Here is a 21,143-nt window from a genome sequence, read left to right on the forward strand (position 1 = left end):
CTTTTTTCTCCGGGAGTGGTGGGGGGGGGTCACTTGATATTTTCGGGGACACGTAAAAGTATGTTTTTCTATATAAATTCTATTTCGTTCGGGGGGGGGGGGGGGCGAAGAAACTCTGGATATGGTAAGCATCATCTTCTTCTTCCTTCTTAATTGTAATCATTTTGGACGGAATTTACTTCAACACAATAAAGTATTACATGTCAACATGAACTTTACCGACCGGACCACACAAACCAGTCTTATACAAATACGTTAACTTCCTTTATTTCAAAACATGAATTTTGTATTGCGAATGTATAAAATATCTAGAGCAGCGGTTCTTAACCTGAATTCGAACCCCAGGGGTTGGTGAGTCAGTCTCAGGAGTTCAAGACACACACATGACTCATGATCGGATTTTGTAAGTGCAGACGATAGAAGAAGTAAGAATGGTTCAGTGTATACGCATGTGAAATCGTGGGGTTTGGTACCTTCAAACAAGTTAAGAACCACTGACCTAAAGCCAGCCACTCTAGGTGAGAGAGCACATTTGTTCTGGAATGTTTATTTAACTTTTCTTGATCAAGATTTGTTTCCATTAATCTTTCATGCCGTGTAGAGAGTTTTCTTTCATTATTCCCAGCATTAAAAGATTATTCAGAAACACAATGTTTAAAGTTATTGCACAATAAAAGTACAACGTTAACCCTACTTTGTTTATTTTCGTTGTTATGGTCAATAAAATAGTGTAGTTAGAGTAGCTTCCCCTTTTTTTGCTAGCTTTTAAAAATTAGCTCGGGGTATTTTACGACTGTGTAATTAATTAAACAATTAAAGCGCGGTAAATGAACCAGTGTTTGATTAGAAAAAATCCAGTACTATGACTGTTTATTTACGGGGAGCGGAGGGGGGGGGGTAATTTATGTATTAACTTTGTCACCGTTAATAACCAATCAAATATCGTTCAAAAATTCAATTTCGCAAATTTTAAAAGTCATGTAAGTATCGGGATGGGCGTGGTCGGGTCGGTAAAGCTCAAGGTTGCTAAACCGAAATGTCCCCGAGTTTGAACCCCTTTGGCAGATACGTCGCGATAACATAGGAAAGCATCCCACCTAAGAGGGCCAACAACCCATCTTGGACGGTCAGCAACTCACCAAGGAGAGACAATCCTATTTGAACAACGGGTGCATTGTAGTTTGTTCTTTGTTGAACAAAGGCTACCCGTATCAAAGATAAGCAGACTGAAATCGGAATAAATGGCCTATATGAAGCATAAAAAGTTGACACGTGAAACTTAGTTGTGTAAGAGTTGGAGGAAATTCCTTCCAGACTAACTATTAAGAGCGAAGAAGAAGAAGATACCAGTATCAAATGTAAATGTAGTGGACAAATGTGTTAAATACCAACTTGTATGACGTCCCTGTTATTTATTACACTACAGTAATTTTTCCCCCTCACCTACCTACACCTCTGTTATTTATTACACTACAATAATGTTTTACCTCCCCTACACCTGGTCCGTCTATATAGCACAACTATAGCAACCACGCTAATCTTTCAAACTCACACAGCCCGTACCTGTGTACGGCAATAAACCGGTAATTTGCTAACTAATCTGCTCATATCATTCAAGCTACCTTAAAACTTCATTATATATTACACCAAATAACAATATTTTATATTCAACTGCAATCTGTACTTACTTATCATAGATTAAACAAGATCCGTACCAACACAATATTACACGAAGCAAAGCACCCTTTGCCGTATGAAAGAGAGATAGGATTAGTTTGTTTTAATACGATTCACAGATGAAATGCCTAACCCACACATTAGGTGTGCTGATATAAAAATAGGACTTATCTTTTTTACAAGTATAGAAAGACCTGATAATGGTGTTATATTTTGTTCTGTGATAGTAGTACTTATTATCACGAACAGATGCATTGTGTAAATACATATACAACAATCAACCAGTTGAGAATGCGAGGTCCTGGCCGTATGGAAGAGTTCTATACCGCTAACCGGAAAGTTTTGAGTTAGGATCCCGGGCTGATGACCCTGAGCTAGCCCAGATCGGACCAGTACTTGACACGTGTAAAGGCGGCTGGACATAGAGCTGACCACAACATCCCTTCATATGATAAGGTCACTACGACAATAGCACACAAAACACACACATACTCATTTACACGAAGCACACATATAATACGAACGATGCATATAATTATACACAAACACTCACACACATTAAAGTTAAATGTCGGAATCTATGTTTTATAGTTTAATTTTTGTTGGTATTTTCAAACTATATAAAGGCCTATTTATTTTATTAAAAACCTACGCTATTAATAAACATTTAAATAAACATAACACTATTCAACGCTTTATAGTTTTAAAATCACTCATAACACTTTTAGCATAATAACTATGATCTACCAACTGAAAAGTAGATTCATTTATATTTAAAATGTCGTTCGCCATCTTTCGTAATCCCGATAGTCTGCTTACGTGTCACTCCCACCCCCTCACCCACGTTGTTTTCGTGCCAACGACAGTATCATAGAGGCGATGTGGTCGATAGTGAGAGCGTATGGTTATTAACCCAAAGGACCAGAGTTCAATGATAGGTCGGATTTTGTCGAGTGTGTGATAGGCTTGTGATTAGGTTCAATAATAATTGGAACAGGTTTGCACTGAAGGGAAAGAATTGTCACAAAATAAAAGATTAACTCTACTTCTTCTGCCACTTGACTGTATTTGTACAGTTATGAACATCATAATGCAAAGGTTTAAGTTATAATTTTCATTTTATGTGTTACTTCTTTTCTTCTTCTTCTTAGTTCTTAATTATTAGTGTTGAAGGGGATCGAGATTTATCTGCAAGTGGGTTTGAACTCGAGACTTTGTTCGAATTTATCAACCATGAGCTTTTTGCCGACTCGACCACGCCTCCAACACAATTAAACGTTACGTGTCAACTGGTTATGCGCCATTGAGGTCATTGACTCCGATTTCGGTTTAGCAACAATGAGCTTTACCGACTCGACCACGCCGACCCCCCTTTATGTGTTACAAAGCTATAGATTTTTTATTTTGAACTCTGCATATAGTATATAGTTTTGGAAGAATTTGAGTAAATCAGTATTCATTTTCCACATCGTGGAATTATGGTATGGACAGCACAGTATCAATAGGCAAGGTTTTCCATAATCAAGCCTTATGTATATCTTCTCTACCTTTTTAATTGTATTATTAAAGGAGATATCCTCCAAACACACTTAACTTAAGTATAACGTGTCAACTTGCCAACCGTTGACTCAGATTTCAGCCTGCTTTTTTTCTGTATTTGTTTTGATGGTGACTGGACAGGTGATCTCAGGACAAATGATCTCAGACAAAATATCCCAGACAAAATATCTCACAGACAAATGATCTCAGGACAAATTATCTCAGGACAGATGATCTCACGGGCAAAAGATATCAGGTCAAAATATATCAGGACAAATGATACCATTGACCAATTACCTCAGATAAAATATTACTGACAAAATCTCTCACAGTAAAATATTTATAGCATTTAGGAGAATTTTGGTCAATTTTAACATTTTTAAAATTTTCAGATGGATTTTTTTTGTACGTATAATAATTGTAAGATATACTAAATGATTGAGTAAAACTTGTCCTGAGATCATTTGTCATGGGACCGTTGCCATTGCTTTTGTCCATCCAAGGACACTATGCAAGACATCATAATTTGTTTGATTTCGGAGTTTTCTCTTCTAGATGAGCTTCTGTCCACGGCTAAAGAGTCTCATTTGCAAGGGGATTTGAACTCGGGACTTTTGGGGTTAGCTCTACATCCCGACCACGCCGTCCTCTCTAGCCATCTAACCGAATGGTCACAGAGACCCTAATTGAACCAGCTCCCATGAATTAAACTCAAGACTTTTAATTTGAGTATCGGGTGCGCTACCACCCGACCGTAACAATTGTAAAAAAAATTGAATTAATTTTCTAACATGAAACGCAAACACCGCACCGTATGACGTCACGCGGTGGGTTCCACGCCATCATCATCCGCCCACGCGCCGCGTCCACACTTTGTGAGTTTTAGCTAAACACCACCTCTATAGTTATCGATGACATCACCGCCCTCGACATCGCCATAATCCATTCCAATTATCCCTCCCATGCCCTCCTGGAAATAACAAACAATAAAAAGAGGGTACGAGAAATTATGCCAACACTCCAAATCGCCCATCGACCGTCCCCGTTAATACCCCCCAACCTCAGCAGACGACGGCGACTAGAAACTCACGACACCACACTCCCAGCCGCCCGCGAACTATCACTGCTATACGCGGGCGTCACTGAATTATTTATGTCGGTATGGAAACGCTGATTTCACAAAGCGCTGGTAGAATGGAAGATCGTTTCTACTACTGTGGTCTGAGGCTGCGTGGGCACAACAGGAAATGATCTTTAAGTTAAAAACTGGGAGGTTTATTTTTATTTTATTTTTAAAGTTCAAGATATATATTGCGTAAGCATCGCAGTTAGTGTGGCGCTCAGGTCAAATTGTTCTGACGGCATTCTTGTCTTGTAAATGAAGAATTATTAATGAGCATTGGCTCGTTAAAATTGTCTGTCTGCTCTGTCGTTGTGTAGTTCTTCTGGTTTTTAATTTTAACAGATGAAAAATATCTGGGAAAACTTCTCTGTAAATGAGAGAAACTTCGTGTGATCAAGATTTCGTGTGTTAGTGTCATGTCATAAGTTATTCATGTTGCTTTTGTCAACCATATATTTATAAAGTAAAAATTTACCATTAGCGACTTATTTTTGTGACATGCGACATATGAAGAGATATTGTGGTCGGTGTATTCTACGCCTAGACACCATCTAGACACCACCTATACACCACCCAGACACCACCTAGACACCATGTAGACACCACCTAGAAACTACCTAGACACCACCTAGACACTATGTAGACACCACCTGGACACCATATAGACACCACCCATACACCACCCAGACACCGCCTAGACATCACCAAGACACCACTAAGACACCTTTATTTTCCCTAACGTGAAGCAACCTTTATTACTGTGTGAAAATCGTGAAGTCCTATTGACTCGTTCCCTGTACCTGAACTAAAGATGGGGTCAACAGACAAACGCGAAACATCCCACCTACGCTCTCCTATTTGCACGCACTATTTATTTTGTAGTAGATTCAATTATTATCATAATGCTGTTTTGAGTAATTGATGTATGGGATTTCTGTCCACGAATTAACTTTAGGGAATGGAGTTGAATGAAAGTTAGGTCGTAACAACTGTGGTTAAAAAAACCTGAAACTGGTAAACCGGAATCTATTGGTAATTAGTTAATTCTACAATGTGTACAACTTTATAGTCCTGATATGAAATTGAATGCTATATTAATCATAATTCAATATCGATTGCTAAAATGAAAAAAAATTAATTTACTCAGAGTTTGATCTATAACATGTATTAAATAGGCAGTTGAGGTTTAATAGAACAGTTCACATGGATGCACATGTAAGGTGTTACAGAAAGATTGCTGAGTACGTCTTCTAATAAAGTGGGCTTAGCTCTACAGTGTGACGTCTTCTAATAAAGTGGGCTTAGCTCTACAGTGTGACGTCTTCTAATAAAGTGGGCTTAGCTCTACAGACAGTGTGATGGGGCATCGATCTTTTGTTACACATGCTACGTGCATCAGTTCACAGACTCTGCTGGCAATACCAGTCAACGGATTGATGTCCGGACATCACACGGTCAACATACGGACATCACACAGGAAGAAGGGTTGATAGATTCTGTTTGCAATACTAGTCAATGAATTGATGTCCGGAAAATTTTAAGACAATACACGGACAACAAACAGACGACATGGTCTTTCTTTGACTTTGTGAATGTAAAGGAATTTTGTTTTTCTGAATATGAAGAAAATACGTACATCTTAATTTGAAAGAATTATACACGTCTGACTCAAACAGCAGTCGCATTCATAAATAATGTTCGAAAGTACCCTATTAAACTATCATTTAACTTCTCATGGAGCCGTAAAGGCAAGTGAGTGTGAATTATAAATAATGGTAACGTCCCAGGAATTGCTAAAAAAAAAGCTAAACTATTTTTAGTGTCTTTCAACATACCGTACTACTGCAAATACTTTGTCACAATCATCATTTAAATTTTGATCTCTTAAAATTCAAATATAAAGTCGCACTCGAATAAGAAAAGAAAAAATACGAACCGAAATTAAACTAAACAAATCATAACGGAGCTTAAAATCCACTACTGAATCGACTTTTTACAATAGCTTGTAAGTTGAAAAGCACCTTGATTGTTATTGATCAACGTATGCACGGATAAGCTCCCCTTGTCTTAATCTGTTTAAAAATTCAGATCTCCGGACACGAACAGGTAGAAACGTGTATATTTTAATTTGTCCAGAATTTCGATGACAAGGTCGGGTCGATGTACTTATTAACACTTGGGCTGTGTGTATAGATCCTTATGTATTATGTAAACTTCATTTGTTCTCTAGCTGAGTCGCTTTTCAGTAAAGTTAGAACAATTCGTGATTACTACAGTAACAACACTGATGGATTTATGTACACAGTGCGATGTCAATTTATGTTTTTACAAGCTTTTACTGAGTTCGCAACGTCTGTTTGCGTTCTGTGGGTTTGTGACAAATTTCGTAACTCAATTTTGACCCACTTCTAATACACATGTTTCTTTCACACTTTCTACACATTTTCTTCAACAATGACAATGCACGAATATCAACTTTTGTATCTAATTAAACACACAATTTGTCATTAAACTTCAATATTTCTAAATTTAGTAACAAATCTCAAGCGATGACTTGTTTACCAGAGTGACCCGTCATGGCTGGTTGATTTCTGGTTTGCGCGTCGACCTTGACCCTATAGGGCTGGTAAGTAGGTCACCAACAAGTTCTACGGCTCAATAAAACCTGCATGAGCCATAGAGCTATTTTTTACCTACTTACCAGCCCTATTAGGGGCAGCAAAACCTTCTCTTAGAGCTGTTACTGTTTTTCGGATTTGAACTCAAATATTATAGTCGTAGCCAATGTAGTGTCATTTTCATTTAAAACGCATGACTTAAGAGTGAAAGATAAAACAAATATAACAACCTTTATAATAACAAGCTTTTAAATGCACTGAGCCCGAGATTACAAAACAGATTTACATGGCTTAAATAAAAGCTTTGGTTGCAAAAATATGTAAGAAATATGAGCGAAACAAAGCTTTGATTAAAGATAGAAAAGGTTTGCATTTATTTTCTCATTTTTCAGTGCACTTAAAAGCTTGCTTTTATAAAGGTTTTGATCTTATTTTTTTATATTCAAAACGGCTGGGCATTGACCTTAATAAAATACTTTAAAAAAAACTTTTTAAAAAACCACGTTTTTCTTGTGGACTAAAAAGTAGAAAATAATTTTTCTTTTGTGCTTCCTCGAGCTGTGCAGATTCTTGTGAAGACTGACAAAAAATGTGGGTACGTTCACCATCAAATTTCCTGACACATCTGCCCGACCCACGTTTTTTGTCAGTCATCACAAGAATCTGCACAGCTCGAGGAAGCACAAAAGAAAATTTATTTTCTACTTTTTCCCACGTTTTCTTTAACTTGCTTTCTCTGTGTCTGTGTTTGTTTGTCTTTCCAATCAAATCTTGCGATCGAAATTTCTGGCACTTCCCAGTTAGCTAGCGCGCTGAAATTTTCAGGGAAGCTTTCTTTTGGATGACCATTGAATATTCAATTGTTATTATTACTAAATTGATCAATGGAAACATTTTATTGAGCATTTTAGACCGCTATATAATCTATATATATAATTCTCCTCTGCGAGCCATTAGAAAAAAAAACGAGCGACGCGTACCTCGCGCGCAGTGAAGCGAACGATCCCACATCGCCACAGGCTTATGGGTAGATAATTTAGTTTGAACCGAGTTTAAAGTTACAGGAGGTAGGCCAGTTGGTCGAGTGGTTGGGCACACGATTGCTATCCCACTCGACACGGGTTCAAATCTATGTGTTAACACAACGTGTTTTTTACGAGTTGTCTTTTTACGAGTTGTCTTTTTACGAGTTGTCTTTTTACGAGTTGTCTTTTTACGAGTTGTCTTTTTACGAGTTGTCTTTTTACGAGTTGTCTTCGTTTACCCAAAAAAAGTGAAAAGATAAAATCGATAGCAAGATTTTAATGCAAACAAACAAAGACTAAAAAGTAAAAAATAATAATCATTAAAAAAGTTTTAAAAAACCCACGTTTTCTGATTGAACTAAAAAGTAGAAAATAAACGCTATACATCACAATAATGCAAGCGATCACTCTACTATAAGCGATCAAAAACGTGGGGCGCCGTGATTTTCTTACAGTTTCTAATACTGTTGACTCTCTACAAGCTCCCTAATAAAAGTCAATAGTATTATCTAATTAATAGTAATATAACTTTTACTTCGGCGCCCCACGTTTTTCATCGCTTATAGTAGAGTGATCGCTTGCATTATTGTGATGTATAGCGTTTATTTTCTACTTTTTAGTTCAATCAGAAAACGTGGGTTTTTTAAAACTTTTTTAATGATTATTATTAGTCCACAAGAAAACGTGGTTTTTTTAAAAGTTTTTTTTAAGTATTTTATTTTCTCCTTTTTAGTCCGTTGCTACACATGAAAAACGTGTTTTTAAAAAAAGTTTTTTATATAGTTTATTTTCTACTTTATCTAATGACTTGATTAAGTATGACTTGACTAAGTGTTTATAAATACACGGACTAAAAATCTTGAGCGACCAGGATTCGAACCTGGGTTGTCGCGGCCACAACGCGAAGTACTAACCACTATACGATCACGGCCAGCGCGCTCACATCGATTGGGGCCGAAGTAACTGTGTCAATAGGCCTACAGTCTTGTCGGTATCTTTAGAAATCATGTCCTCAATTTTATGGTCCTTGGGGCGTAATTAAATTAAGCTAATTACGGTCTCTAATTGCTAGTTTTATGATTGCATCTGAAATTGTTAGGCGAAAGTAGCCTGCATGCCAAATTTCAGATCTCTAGAGCAATCAGAAGTGGGCTAATTTTCGATGTCAATTTTAACAACAAACAAACAAACGCGAAGCTGAGATAAGAAAAACGTGTTAAAAATAACAAAAAATAGGCAGTGGCTAAGCTGTATTTAAAAGTAAATATATTGTTGTAGGGAGAATAAAATAAAGATATTTTGTATCAAGTAAAGATTTATTATTGAAAGTATAAGATAAAGATATGCAATTACACATAGATATCGTTGTCTAATAAGTATTGGAGAGGTGATATCTAGGTGGTCTTCAAGCTATGAAACGTGAGGCAATACATCATCTCAATTACCGAACATTTCGAAAGCACAAATTAGTGTTAAATGATTGCCTAGCACTGTTACACCCAACATGTACAAAATTGTTGTCTGAATCAAGGTCATTAGCCTTGCTAGATCTAAATCTGAATTTAATCTAAGAAGTACTGTTTCGTGTTGGTTGTTCTGGTTAATCGGAGACACCCAACGCCATTTACAATATATTATAACATATACATATATATATATATATATATATATATATATATATATATATATATATATGTATATATATATATATATATATATATATATATATATATATGTGTGTGTGTATAAGTTTTCATGTATATTATATATATACATATATACATATATACACATGTATATATATATATATATGTATAGGTTTTCATTTATTTATATATAATATATATATATATATATATATATATATATATATATATATATATATATATATATATATATATATATATGCAAATGCATAAAATATACACATACAAGTACATGTACATATACATTTAAACGTACACGTACACTTACGTTTACGTTTGCACGTGTGTGTGTAGTTCAGTTTGTATTTTCTTTACAAACCTGTTCAATTAACCAATTGAGTTAAGTAGTGGTGAGTACTATAACCCAAACAAACCCGCCCCCCCACCCACTATGAGAAAAATATTTTTTAAAGCAGACGCCCACCATACGCCCCACCCAGCAAACCGCCGGCTGTGACCAGCTCGGCGCCCCCCAGTACACCCGCGCGAGAAGCTGGACGTGAGCAGACAGCTACCCGCTTGCCAGCGCTCAATGGCAGTCTCCACGTGAGCTACGGGTAGTTTTTTTTTTCCTCGCTCGGCAGAAGGCGACATCGCGCGATGGTATAAAATACGCGGGAAACACGTGCATTTCGTGGTAGAGGCGTTTGTTCATAATATCTTTCGACAGGGACATTTTTAAACTGAACAACTTAAAATAAATTTTGTAAACTTATTTGTTGAGCAACTTAAAAACAATTATTGAAAAGTTATTTTTTTTTGTTTTATAGTTGGAAAGAAAAGTTAGCAAATTAGGAGACAAGTACTGAGATTTTTCCCAACTTAGGATTACAGAGAAAATAAACAAACTGATGATTAGCTAGTGAAGATCGGCATTGACGGGAAAAAGAAATTTATCGACTTATATCATGTTTTTATCAACTTTCCTGAAGACGCCGGTCATGATGATAATCTTCTGCGTCATCACATCGCTGTTGGCGGCGGGAAGTCAGGAGTCAGCCGTAGCCCCCACGGTAAGTTGGCTCGTGTAGTTCCGTATTTTTCTACAGCAGTGGCGGCTCAAGAGGAGGTGTATAATGGGGAATCCTGCATTACATTATACAAATACATCGATCATATTTAAAACACATTGATACATATACATGCACAGACGTATATATATATATATATATATATATATATATATATATATATATATATATATATATATATATATATATATATATTATACGTTGAGAGACAACCATAAAAAACATGAAACGGTCTTATGATACACTAGCAATATTTGACACCCATGTTAAAGTGAGACAAGCTTGATCCATTCATGTATTGTTTTGGGGCTGTAAAGCAACACCATTTTTTGCAATGTAGAAACATTTGCCGTGTGTTCTTCATCAAAGTTTGTGTCGACGTATCATTTGCTGTTGGTTTTGTTTATTACTTTGTTTGATGTGGAACATGTTGTATTCACTCTAGCCGCGATAAAAGTTATCTACTCGTCACATCGGTAAATTAAAGCGTGCATTAGACGACAACTTGCGCGTGATTTTCTTTACAGCTGAGCACGCCCTAACGATCAAGTTTTTAAAAAAGCGCATCACACTAAACTTAAAGTTATATTATTTAACAACACTTAACTAATCATAACACAAGTGTTTTGTTTTACATTTTCAAAATCCTTCTTTATTAAAACTTATAACAGTGGGTACATTAAATTGAAGAGAATAAATATTACAATACTAGATATTGCTTAATCAGTTTGTTAATTTATCGATGTAAATCACCAACTTTCCTATGTAAAACATAAGAACCGCTGCGAGGGGACATAATCTAAGTATACACCGGGCGGTCTGTCATTTTATACAGCGCGTGCTATAAATGTGATGCTAGTGTTTACAAAGGACAAATGACACACATTTCACGTCTTCGCGGAGATGATGATAGCCTGTATTTTACGTTATGTTTCCGTGATTATTTTTTTTACCTCGATATCGCCTCGTTCCACTTATCAGTTTCCGATTCCGTGGGCAGTTTGTTATCTCTAAGACGGCACTCGAACAGGTTTCTATATCTGTTCCTGTTAACGAACGCTGATAAACATTGCTAAATTCGTCGATTAAAATTGTGAAATCGTATTCAATAAACGTTATGTTTGTGCTGCAACAGCAATCAAGGGAATAAATGTCACGGTCATGTTTTTAAACGACAAGCAACATGAAATAAACGAATGGTTTTCTAGCTGGAGAGAAGATAAAGCCTACACAATTGTTTGAATTGATGTGCACTGTTTTAAAGCGAACTGATTGCTAGGACATTATATTATACTCTAGTGTAGAGAGTTTATAGATATATTCACAGCGCAACAATTTTTATTCGCATTCATGGACGCGTGAAGAATTCTAACTAGGAAGTGTCGAGTTTAGGGGCGTTATATACATACATACATACATACATACATACATACATACATACATACATACATACATACATACATACATACATACATACATACATACATACATACATACATACATACATACATACATACATACATACATACATACATACATACATACATACATACATACATACATACATACATACATACATACATACATACATACATACATACATACATACATACATACATACATACATACATACATACATACATACATACATACATACATACATACATACATACATACATACATACATACATACATACATACATACATACATACATACATACATACATACATACATATATATATATATATATATATATATATATATATATATATATATATATATATATATATATATATATATATATATAGGCTATATAGTTACAGTAATATTTCTGATATTTTCAAACAGCTTTGCTACCGTTGCTAAGCGGTCCGGTACAGGCCCGAGGTCCGTGCGTCCATGTCCTTACTGTTTTGTTCGAGTACCAGCTAACCCTACTTAGCGGTCCGGTACAGGCCCGCGGTCCGATACTTTGTCATGGCACGTAACCGACCCTAAGCATACCAGAACACTGCACACGGTGATTCAGTTGTTTGTAAGAATAATAAGAATACTAAAGTTGAGAGTGTAGAAGCCGTCTGAGTAGAAGCAATAATTTTCATCCACGATCATCCATCTACTTTGTTTTAAACTGGTATGGGTTGATGAGCTTTCGAGGAAATGTTATCCTAATTAAAACCAGTTTCAGATAACTTGATATAAAAAAAAGTTGTTAATTTTTTTCACCCCTTTAAATTGCCTCCACAGACATTACTGATTGAAATTAAAGCAATAAATTTTTATCCACTTAAAGCTAGGAGAAAAATAATGGAGGTTAGGACAGGAATCGTGCGCGTATTATATTACACACAGGTTGGGGGAAGAAGAAGGTATGAATGACGTGATGTTTAATTGTTTTATTGTATGGGGGTAAAGTGGATTGGTGGACAAGAGCCGTATTAAATAACACGTTGAACTAAAAAAAATATTTAAAATAAAAAAAACATATTTCTCCTGCAGTGATACTAGTGAATTTTATTTAATCTTTTGAAATTTTCTTAAAACATTTCTTTTTAGTTCTATTTCACTGTTTTTGAGAGGGTGGGGTGTGTTCTGAACATATTATGCAATATAGCGGATGTTTATGTGTATGGTATGTATAAATAACATTATATGGGGTGGGGTAGTGGGGAAAATTGTCTTATTTCTTTGTTACAAAAATGTGCTCAATCTTTATTTAAGGTATATTACCATGTAATTTATTTTTTCACTGGCGGAGTAACACTCCCATACGAGGTGGGTACTAGGGTCAGAATGCCCTAGTAACTTCTTAACAACGGGGTATACGCCAAAAACCCTACCTTACAAACGAAGGGCAGAATGCGCTAGACTCTACAAACAGACCCATCCCGGCGCCCGGGGCGAATTATAAATTTGTGTCCCCTGCCATTTATTTTTTTTTTTCGTTAGTGAAAAAGCCAATTCCCCCCCCCCCCTTCCAGTTGAAAAGGTTGGTGTCGCTTCTTACCAGTTATTACTTGTTGTTTTTCTTTGGTGCCATACTTTGACAGTTTATAATTCAACCGTCCCCACCCGCCCACCCCTAGCTACGCCATTGTCTTCAAACTACTAAGTGTATGCTTCTTTAAAGAAAGCATAGATGACGACTGGGTGGCTGTGTGTATTGTAGTTAGAGTGAGTCTTAGTAACGATTTGACGCATCGGGAAAATAGGAAAATTAATTATCATGCATTTGTCATCTTAGTAAAAACAATAACAATCATAAAGTACAATGTCAAAGCAAACGCCAGATAGTACAGGTGAACTAGAGCAGAGCTGTTTCTGTGGCCAGTAATCCGAAAAGCCGATTAAATATAAAGTACTTTAATAGATTAACGCGCGGGCTATCAAAGAACAAACTCAACCAATCATATCAGAACAAACTCCAACCTGAATGAAAACCAGTGATGCGAATCAAACACGACTGACGTCAGAAGCACGGTTTCACCATTAAGTCACAGATTACCGAAACCACAAGGACAATCCAGGCATTGATTGGGTTGGTTTGTTTCCGTCATTGACACCAACTCCCATACCAGAACCTTGACCAGTGTATGGTCGCGCTGTTATTCTTGTCCGCAGTGATTATTTTAGTCGTGTGTTTGGTTAGTTAACGTCAGTGTAGGCGGTATGACAGGAGCTAATAGTGTAGAGGACATGTCAAATAGTATAGAGGACATGTCAAATGGTGTAGAGGACATGACAAATAGTGTAGAGGACATGACAAATAATGTCGAGGACATCTGAAATAGTGTATAGGACATGGCAAATAGTGCATAGGACATGTCAAATAGTGTTAGGACATGTCAAATAGTGTATAGGACATGTCAAATAGTATAGAGGATATGTCAAATAGCGTAGAGGACATGACAAATAGTGTAGAGGACATGACAAATAAAGTCGAGGACATCTGAAATAGTGTAGAGGACATGGCAAATAGTGCATAGGACATGTCAAATAGTGTAGAGGACATGTCAAATAGTGTATAGGACATGTCAAATACTGTGGAGGACAATTCAAATATTGTAGGCACGTGTCAAGTAGTGTAGAGGACATAGTTAGTATTGTAGAGGACATCTGAAATATTGTAAAGGACATGTCAACTATAGTAGAGGACATGACAGGGACAAATATTGTCGTTTTTCTTGCGTTAATAAACTGCAGAAGCACCATATCATGCTAAAAATAGATTTTTTTTCCGAGATCTTCGTTTTGACCTGATTAGTTAATACATGCTTGGTTTTTTTTTTAAAAATTAACCTGTCAACATTGATTGCGATCACCTTTTAAAAAAATGAATCTATTCAAACTGGTTTTTATTAAAATTATAATTCTGGTCATACTTTTACTGCAATTAAAATAACTTTAACCGGACAAGTTATCAAAAATTGTGTTGAGCTATTTTGGTGTAACAAAAGCTACATCAGACAGGTTAAATATTGTGTTGAACTATTTTGGTTAAGCTGAATCAGGCATGGTATGAGAATTCGTTGGTCTTGGTTTTAACGATATCTTAATCAGGCAGATTAAAATGTTTTGCTGAGCCGCCTTGGTTTAACAATAGCTAGATTGGGCAGGTTAAACTATTGTGTTATGCTATCTCGGTTTAACAATAGCTTAATCACGCAGGTTAAAAGAATGTGATGAACTATCGTTCTGTTCAATGCTGTAGGCCTACTATTGACGAAGTTCTGTAGTCTACTCACAATCACAATGAGACAAGCTAGAGAAATCGTTAAATGGCTTTTAGTTCATTGATACAAGCGGTGTCAGGTTTACCAGGAGCCCCCTCGGCGTACGGGAGTCACGTGATTTTAGGAACTCATTAATAACTGTTATTTTTGGCGTTAATTAAAAGCATTAGTTATTGAATTTTTGGGTCGGCGTGGTCGAGTCGGTAAAGCTCATGGTTGCTAAACCGAAAAGTCTCGAGTTCGAACCCTCGGGCAGATGAGGCTCGTAGCTGGGGACAGCCACTCTTCTAGGAGAGACAACTCCAAAATTAAACAACTGCTGCCTTGTAGTTTGTTCTTGGTTGGACAAAGGCTATGGAAGCAAATCCAAAAAGAAAAGCAGGCTGAAATCGGAGTCAATGGCCTCAATGGCGCATAACCAGTTGACACGTAACGCTTAGTTGTGTTGGAGGCGTGGTCGTGTCGGCAAAAAGCTCATGGTTGATACATTCGAACAAAGTCTCGAGTTCAAGCCCACTGGCAGATAAATCTCGATCCCCTTCAACACTAATAATTAAGAACGAAGAAGAAGAAGAAGATTGAATTTTTAATAAATGGAGATCTAGATGAACAGAGGGTGGAAAAATGATCAGATAAATTAATTACCACATATGATGTGGTAATGTAACTAGCCCAGTGATTCTCATTTAACCACACTCGGACCACCAGTGTTTCTTTCAGACTTTTTTTCCGGAGCGGGGTGGGGGCACTTGAAACTTACGGAGTGGTGTGGGGGTGGTAGACAAAATTTACCCGGGGGGGGGGGGGGGGGAATGGGGACAAGGGTAAGATTATATATTTTCTATGTAAATTCTATTTCGCTCTATGTCTGGGGGCAGGCGGTGGACGTATTTAGAGGGGGGGGGGGCATTGCCCCCTTCCCCGAAGAGATGCCTGAAAACACTCCGCGAACCACTCGTAATTTATACGTGTGGTTTTGTATTTTTTTTTTTAAACTTTCTAAATACAGTAATCGTGCTAATGATGTTCCTTTTTACCCTTTAGCGCTTAAATACATTGGCCCTGTGTTTAACGTAGGTCGCAGGTTGGAATATTTGAGAATCCTTGGCAGTGGCATTACAAGGTCGAGTGTCACTCGGTGCGGTAATTGATGGTGTAACACCCCCCCCCCCCTCATCTGTATCTCTCTAAAAAAATACATTTTCGATCTTGTGTCACCCCTCTACCATAAATCATGCTATTGATAGTGAATTTTAACCTATCTTAATTAGTGTCACCCGGTGTGGACCGCCCCCCCCCCCCACACTAGCTCACCCCCCCCCCCTCCGCCTTGTGACGCCACTGATCCCTGGCCAGCCCGACAAAGTCGTGCCGGTGAATTAGATGCGACTAAATTGGTTGATACCAACTGCCATTAGAGCTGGGTGAATCACCCACTCTCACTGCATGCCATCACCGGTCGGGCTTTAATCAAGATCAATGGCAGCTGATGAAAGGACGGGGTGGTGGTGGTGGTGGGGGGGGGGGGTCGTAGTGATGCACACATAATGGTGATACTGATGGTGGTATGAATTTCATGGGTGTAGGTAGACTGTAGACATAAGTTTTGGTTATATAGAAGAGGGGGGGGGGTGAGAAAGTTAGAGAAAGTGTGAATTTGGGAAAGAGGAGCAAGTATGAGGGATAATCAGAGCCATTGAGAGACAGGAGGGAAAAAGAGTAGGCGGAAGAAAGAGTATGAAACAGCGAGAGTAAGTGAAAAAAAGGGGGAGGGAGAGAGAGAGAAAGTAAGAAAAAAAACGAGATGGAGATAGAGACTGAAATGAAGAAGAGTAAGAAACGAAGAGACAGCGAAAAAGTTATAGAGGTAGCGAAAATGTGAAAAAAAGGACAAAGAAAAAAAAGAGGGAGAAGAATATACATATACGTATACGTATATATATATATATATATATATATATATATATATATATATATATATATATATATATATATATATATATATATATATATATGTATATATAGGCCTATATATAACACATCTAGTTAAACATAACGCGTTTTTTTTATTACTTCCGTATGACTATACATCTAAAACTCTGGGAGAACACAAGAACACAATTTCTTATACAATTTATTTAACGCGCCTTACCGTTCCTGAGTATAAAATTCAACACCGGCACAATAAGAAACGAAACAAATTTTAAAATCTACAGTTACTTTCTTCTGTTTCAGACAGAAATTTGAAACAATTCTGTCATGTCTATATTTTTTAAAAATTTTGTTATTTTTTAATACAATTTGTTTTTGAAGACTCAGCATTTTAAATATTTCTTTTTTTTTTTTATAATGTTCTGAGTAACCTACTTACATTAAATGAGAAAACAAAACTGTAGGCGGATGAGAAGAACTAGTAGCGATAGCCATCATCATTGTTGTGTTGGTTCGATAGGAAGCATATAGCCGAGACTAAACACACAATCACACATACACGCGCATACACACACACATATACACGAACACACACACACACAAACACACACGCGCGCATATACTCACACATATGCATGAACACACACGCATGTACAAACACGCACACGCTTATATACTTAAACGTACACACAGACACACACACACAATACACCCCCCCCCCCCCAACATATATACCCCCACACTGGAAAAATGCCCCAAAACATATCCCCGATTTGTAAATCCCCCTCCCCACCACCATACTATTTAGGGGGGTGTTGTTGTATTAGAGTCCCCTTTTCCACCTTAATTATTGCTTCGTGTCCTTTTTTCCGTTCGGACAGGCCATGCTAAAAATCTTAACCACTGTTGCGAAACTACCCCCGAAGTGGAGTATCATTAAACTGAACGACTCCCCCCCCCCCCCCCCTCCAGAACAATAGATAACCTAATATTACAAACGCTTTGAATAATGTACTGATGATTGAGGCGAAGACAACTCCTTAATGTACACGTCTGCAAGATTTCCAAGAGATTATTGACCGCTAATATCGTGTCTCTCCACTTAACTTTCTGCGAGAAAGGTCGGGTTTTTACAAAGTGAAACTCAATCTACTTTAAAATGTCATAAATCTCCAACAGATGAAGCGATTCTAAAGGACGACTTAAATGGAACTTTGTAATTCTAAACCTGAGTTTAATTTTTCTGTCTACGTGTCTACGTAAAAACAGATCTTTATTTTCAAAACAAAACAAAAAAACGAAAAAAAAAACTACTGCTTTTAAAAGGTATTATTTTCTTTTTACTTCACTGTACTTAATTTTTAATATGTTAATGAATTTTTCCCCTGCCATATATTATAGCAGGAATCTTTTATGTTTGAAAATGCATTACGGCGAATCATAATTGCACTTGCGAAAAAGTTTATTTGAACATTTGGAAAATTTCCCTTTTTTTTTACAGTTACACAGTTATATGGTATTTTTTTTTTAAATTAAAATTTGTATTCGAAGAATATGTTGTGCAGTTGGATGAAACATAACACAATCTGTTTAAATTGTAATGTCTATTTTTTTTTAATTTAGTTCATGCGATTACAATTTGTAAAATCAGTCACTTCATTGGAATAGAACGTCTTGAAAAGCATGCTGTTTCTGAATCAAATGTATTTTAATATACGTTCTATTAAGTTGGTAAAACTTTTTTTTTAGCAAGTGGACTTTTCTGATTGGCCTTTCAAAGGAATTTAACAAATCGTAGATATGTCTGTCATCAACCGGGTGTATTGAGTACGAGTTTGATATAAAGAGAGATAACTCTTTTAAAAGTTTTCCACATTCCTTACTCTAGCGGAAATCACTGACTGACACGACTGCGGAAATTCACAAACATTTCAAAGTGCTTCACAAAATGAGCAAGTAATTTAATAACCCTAACAAACTTAGCTGATGGGGTAATAGGTGGTGTAATATTTTTTTTTAAATCAATATTTACGTTTATTAAACCGGGGAATGTATGAAAAAGCTTTCAATAGATCTTTCACAACAAACATTACTCAAAGATTCCAAAAAAATTCACATAATATTACAATTATTTACTAACTCGTTTCAAACTGAAAGATACACCAAACACATTTAAAAAAAAAATATTGGTTTGTCTCTTGTATACAGCTTAACCATCTTTATTGGTGTACTAGCTAAAATATAATATAAAAACGCATTGAAAAGTCTCCCTTTATTTTCCCCAATTTGGGCAAAGTACAATTTAGAGCTGAGTCGACTCAGACGACCAAAATCACTACATAGTACCGACACACTATCTTCTTATATATCAAGATCAAAGAAACAGATAAACTGTAATTCTTCTACCTTATACTCCATTTTAGATAAAGTGTATTAATAATAAACTACATAAAAAAAACATTCCAAAGTTGCTGCTTAATATTTTGATGTATTTAAAGTTAAAATCAACCTATACACTTCAGGTACATAAACTACATTTTGATACCAAACGAGAATAAGTTTATTTCTCGTTACACGTAAACTTATCCCATGATCAGTTACCTGGTCAGCTCTTAACACTTCAGCCAATATCTCAAGTTCAGCTGCATCAGGTACACGACGAGAACTCGTGCTATTCCCTCACTCTTTCGGCAATTAGAAAACTCGTTCGTTTCCGGATCTCATTCCTCGGAAATAAGGGAAATAACTTTTCAATACTGTGTAGGAAGGGAAAGATTAAAGATATTTGCATCTTAATCCTGGCGGTTCGTTAAGCTAGCTATGTTGGAGGGTTTATAAAAAAAGAAATTACGAATGTCATTTATCATTTTTTCTTGAAAAGCTTTTCACATTTCAGAAGTATAAATTTTTAATTTTTACGATAGCCAGGACAATTTTCTAGAGGTAGTTGAGATCTCATGGTACGGTATATAAATAATCAAAAGAATATAACAGAACACACAGACACCAATAATGGTATTGTGGCGCTCAAAGACTAATGAGTCACTTCACCTCTCTAGTTGTTTGGAGCCAGCGTGTATGAGGGGGCTAGAATGGGGTGTGGGGGGGGGGGTGTCAAGGATATCCTGGGATTTTAGTCATATCTGATCACGTATTTGTGTGTTCAAAATCCTTTGGTTTAGGTTTTTATAAAGGCTTTTTAATTAAACTGATTTTTGTATCAGGATGATTGAAACTCCTACATTTCTTAGAATCAGAGTTAGAATCGACCCTACCTACACCAAAACTGTCAATTAGTCATGGTATATTGATCCTATTTCTAAACAGCTTGCACCATTGCAATCAGCGATTCAGCTGCTTAAAGACTAGCTGTAAAAAATTCTAATAAGCCTTAAGTTACCACATCACGAAGGGTCATAACTAAGCAACATGCAGGCTGTATTTCAATTAATTATAGAAAACTGCCTGTGTATTACAGAGGCACGTGCAAACACGTTGTTAATTAACGCATCGTTCTCTGACTGATTATAGATTTGTACTTACCCACCCCTGGCCTTTTTTTAAGCAGCCCACATAACCCATCTTCTTGTAACTTATACGAATCCTGCGTAACTTTGTAACCTTTTTAAAAATCGTGGAGAGTTAATTGTTTCTAGCCTTACGAAGACAATGATACGAACATCAGACACGTAGGCGCGCCTTGCCGATTCTCGCATGGAATTATTTGCTGCGATAGAGGCGGTAAGTGAATCAAAATG

General features: G+C 36.6%; 1 protein-coding gene across 1 annotated transcript in view; it reads left to right on the forward strand.

Annotated features, from left to right (window-relative positions):
* The first annotated feature begins 10,269 nt into the window (after nucleotides 1-10,269).
* Nucleotides 10,270-21,143, forward strand: part of LOC131936863 (uncharacterized) — a 74,084-nt gene continuing 63,210 nt past the window's right edge. The window contains exon 1 of the mRNA XM_059293961.1: nucleotides 10,270-10,701. Coding sequence (XP_059149944.1) covers nucleotides 10,597-10,701 — 105 coding nt within the window. The 5' untranslated portion in view covers nucleotides 10,270-10,596. The remainder of the gene's footprint in view (nucleotides 10,702-21,143) is intronic.

This window comes from Physella acuta, unplaced genomic scaffold, assembly GCF_028476545.2.
Source record: "Physella acuta isolate Inbredline_101_S28 unplaced genomic scaffold, ASM2847654v3 ptg000192l, whole genome shotgun sequence".
In the NCBI taxonomy this organism is placed as follows: Eukaryota; Metazoa; Mollusca; class Gastropoda; family Physidae; genus Physella; species Physella acuta.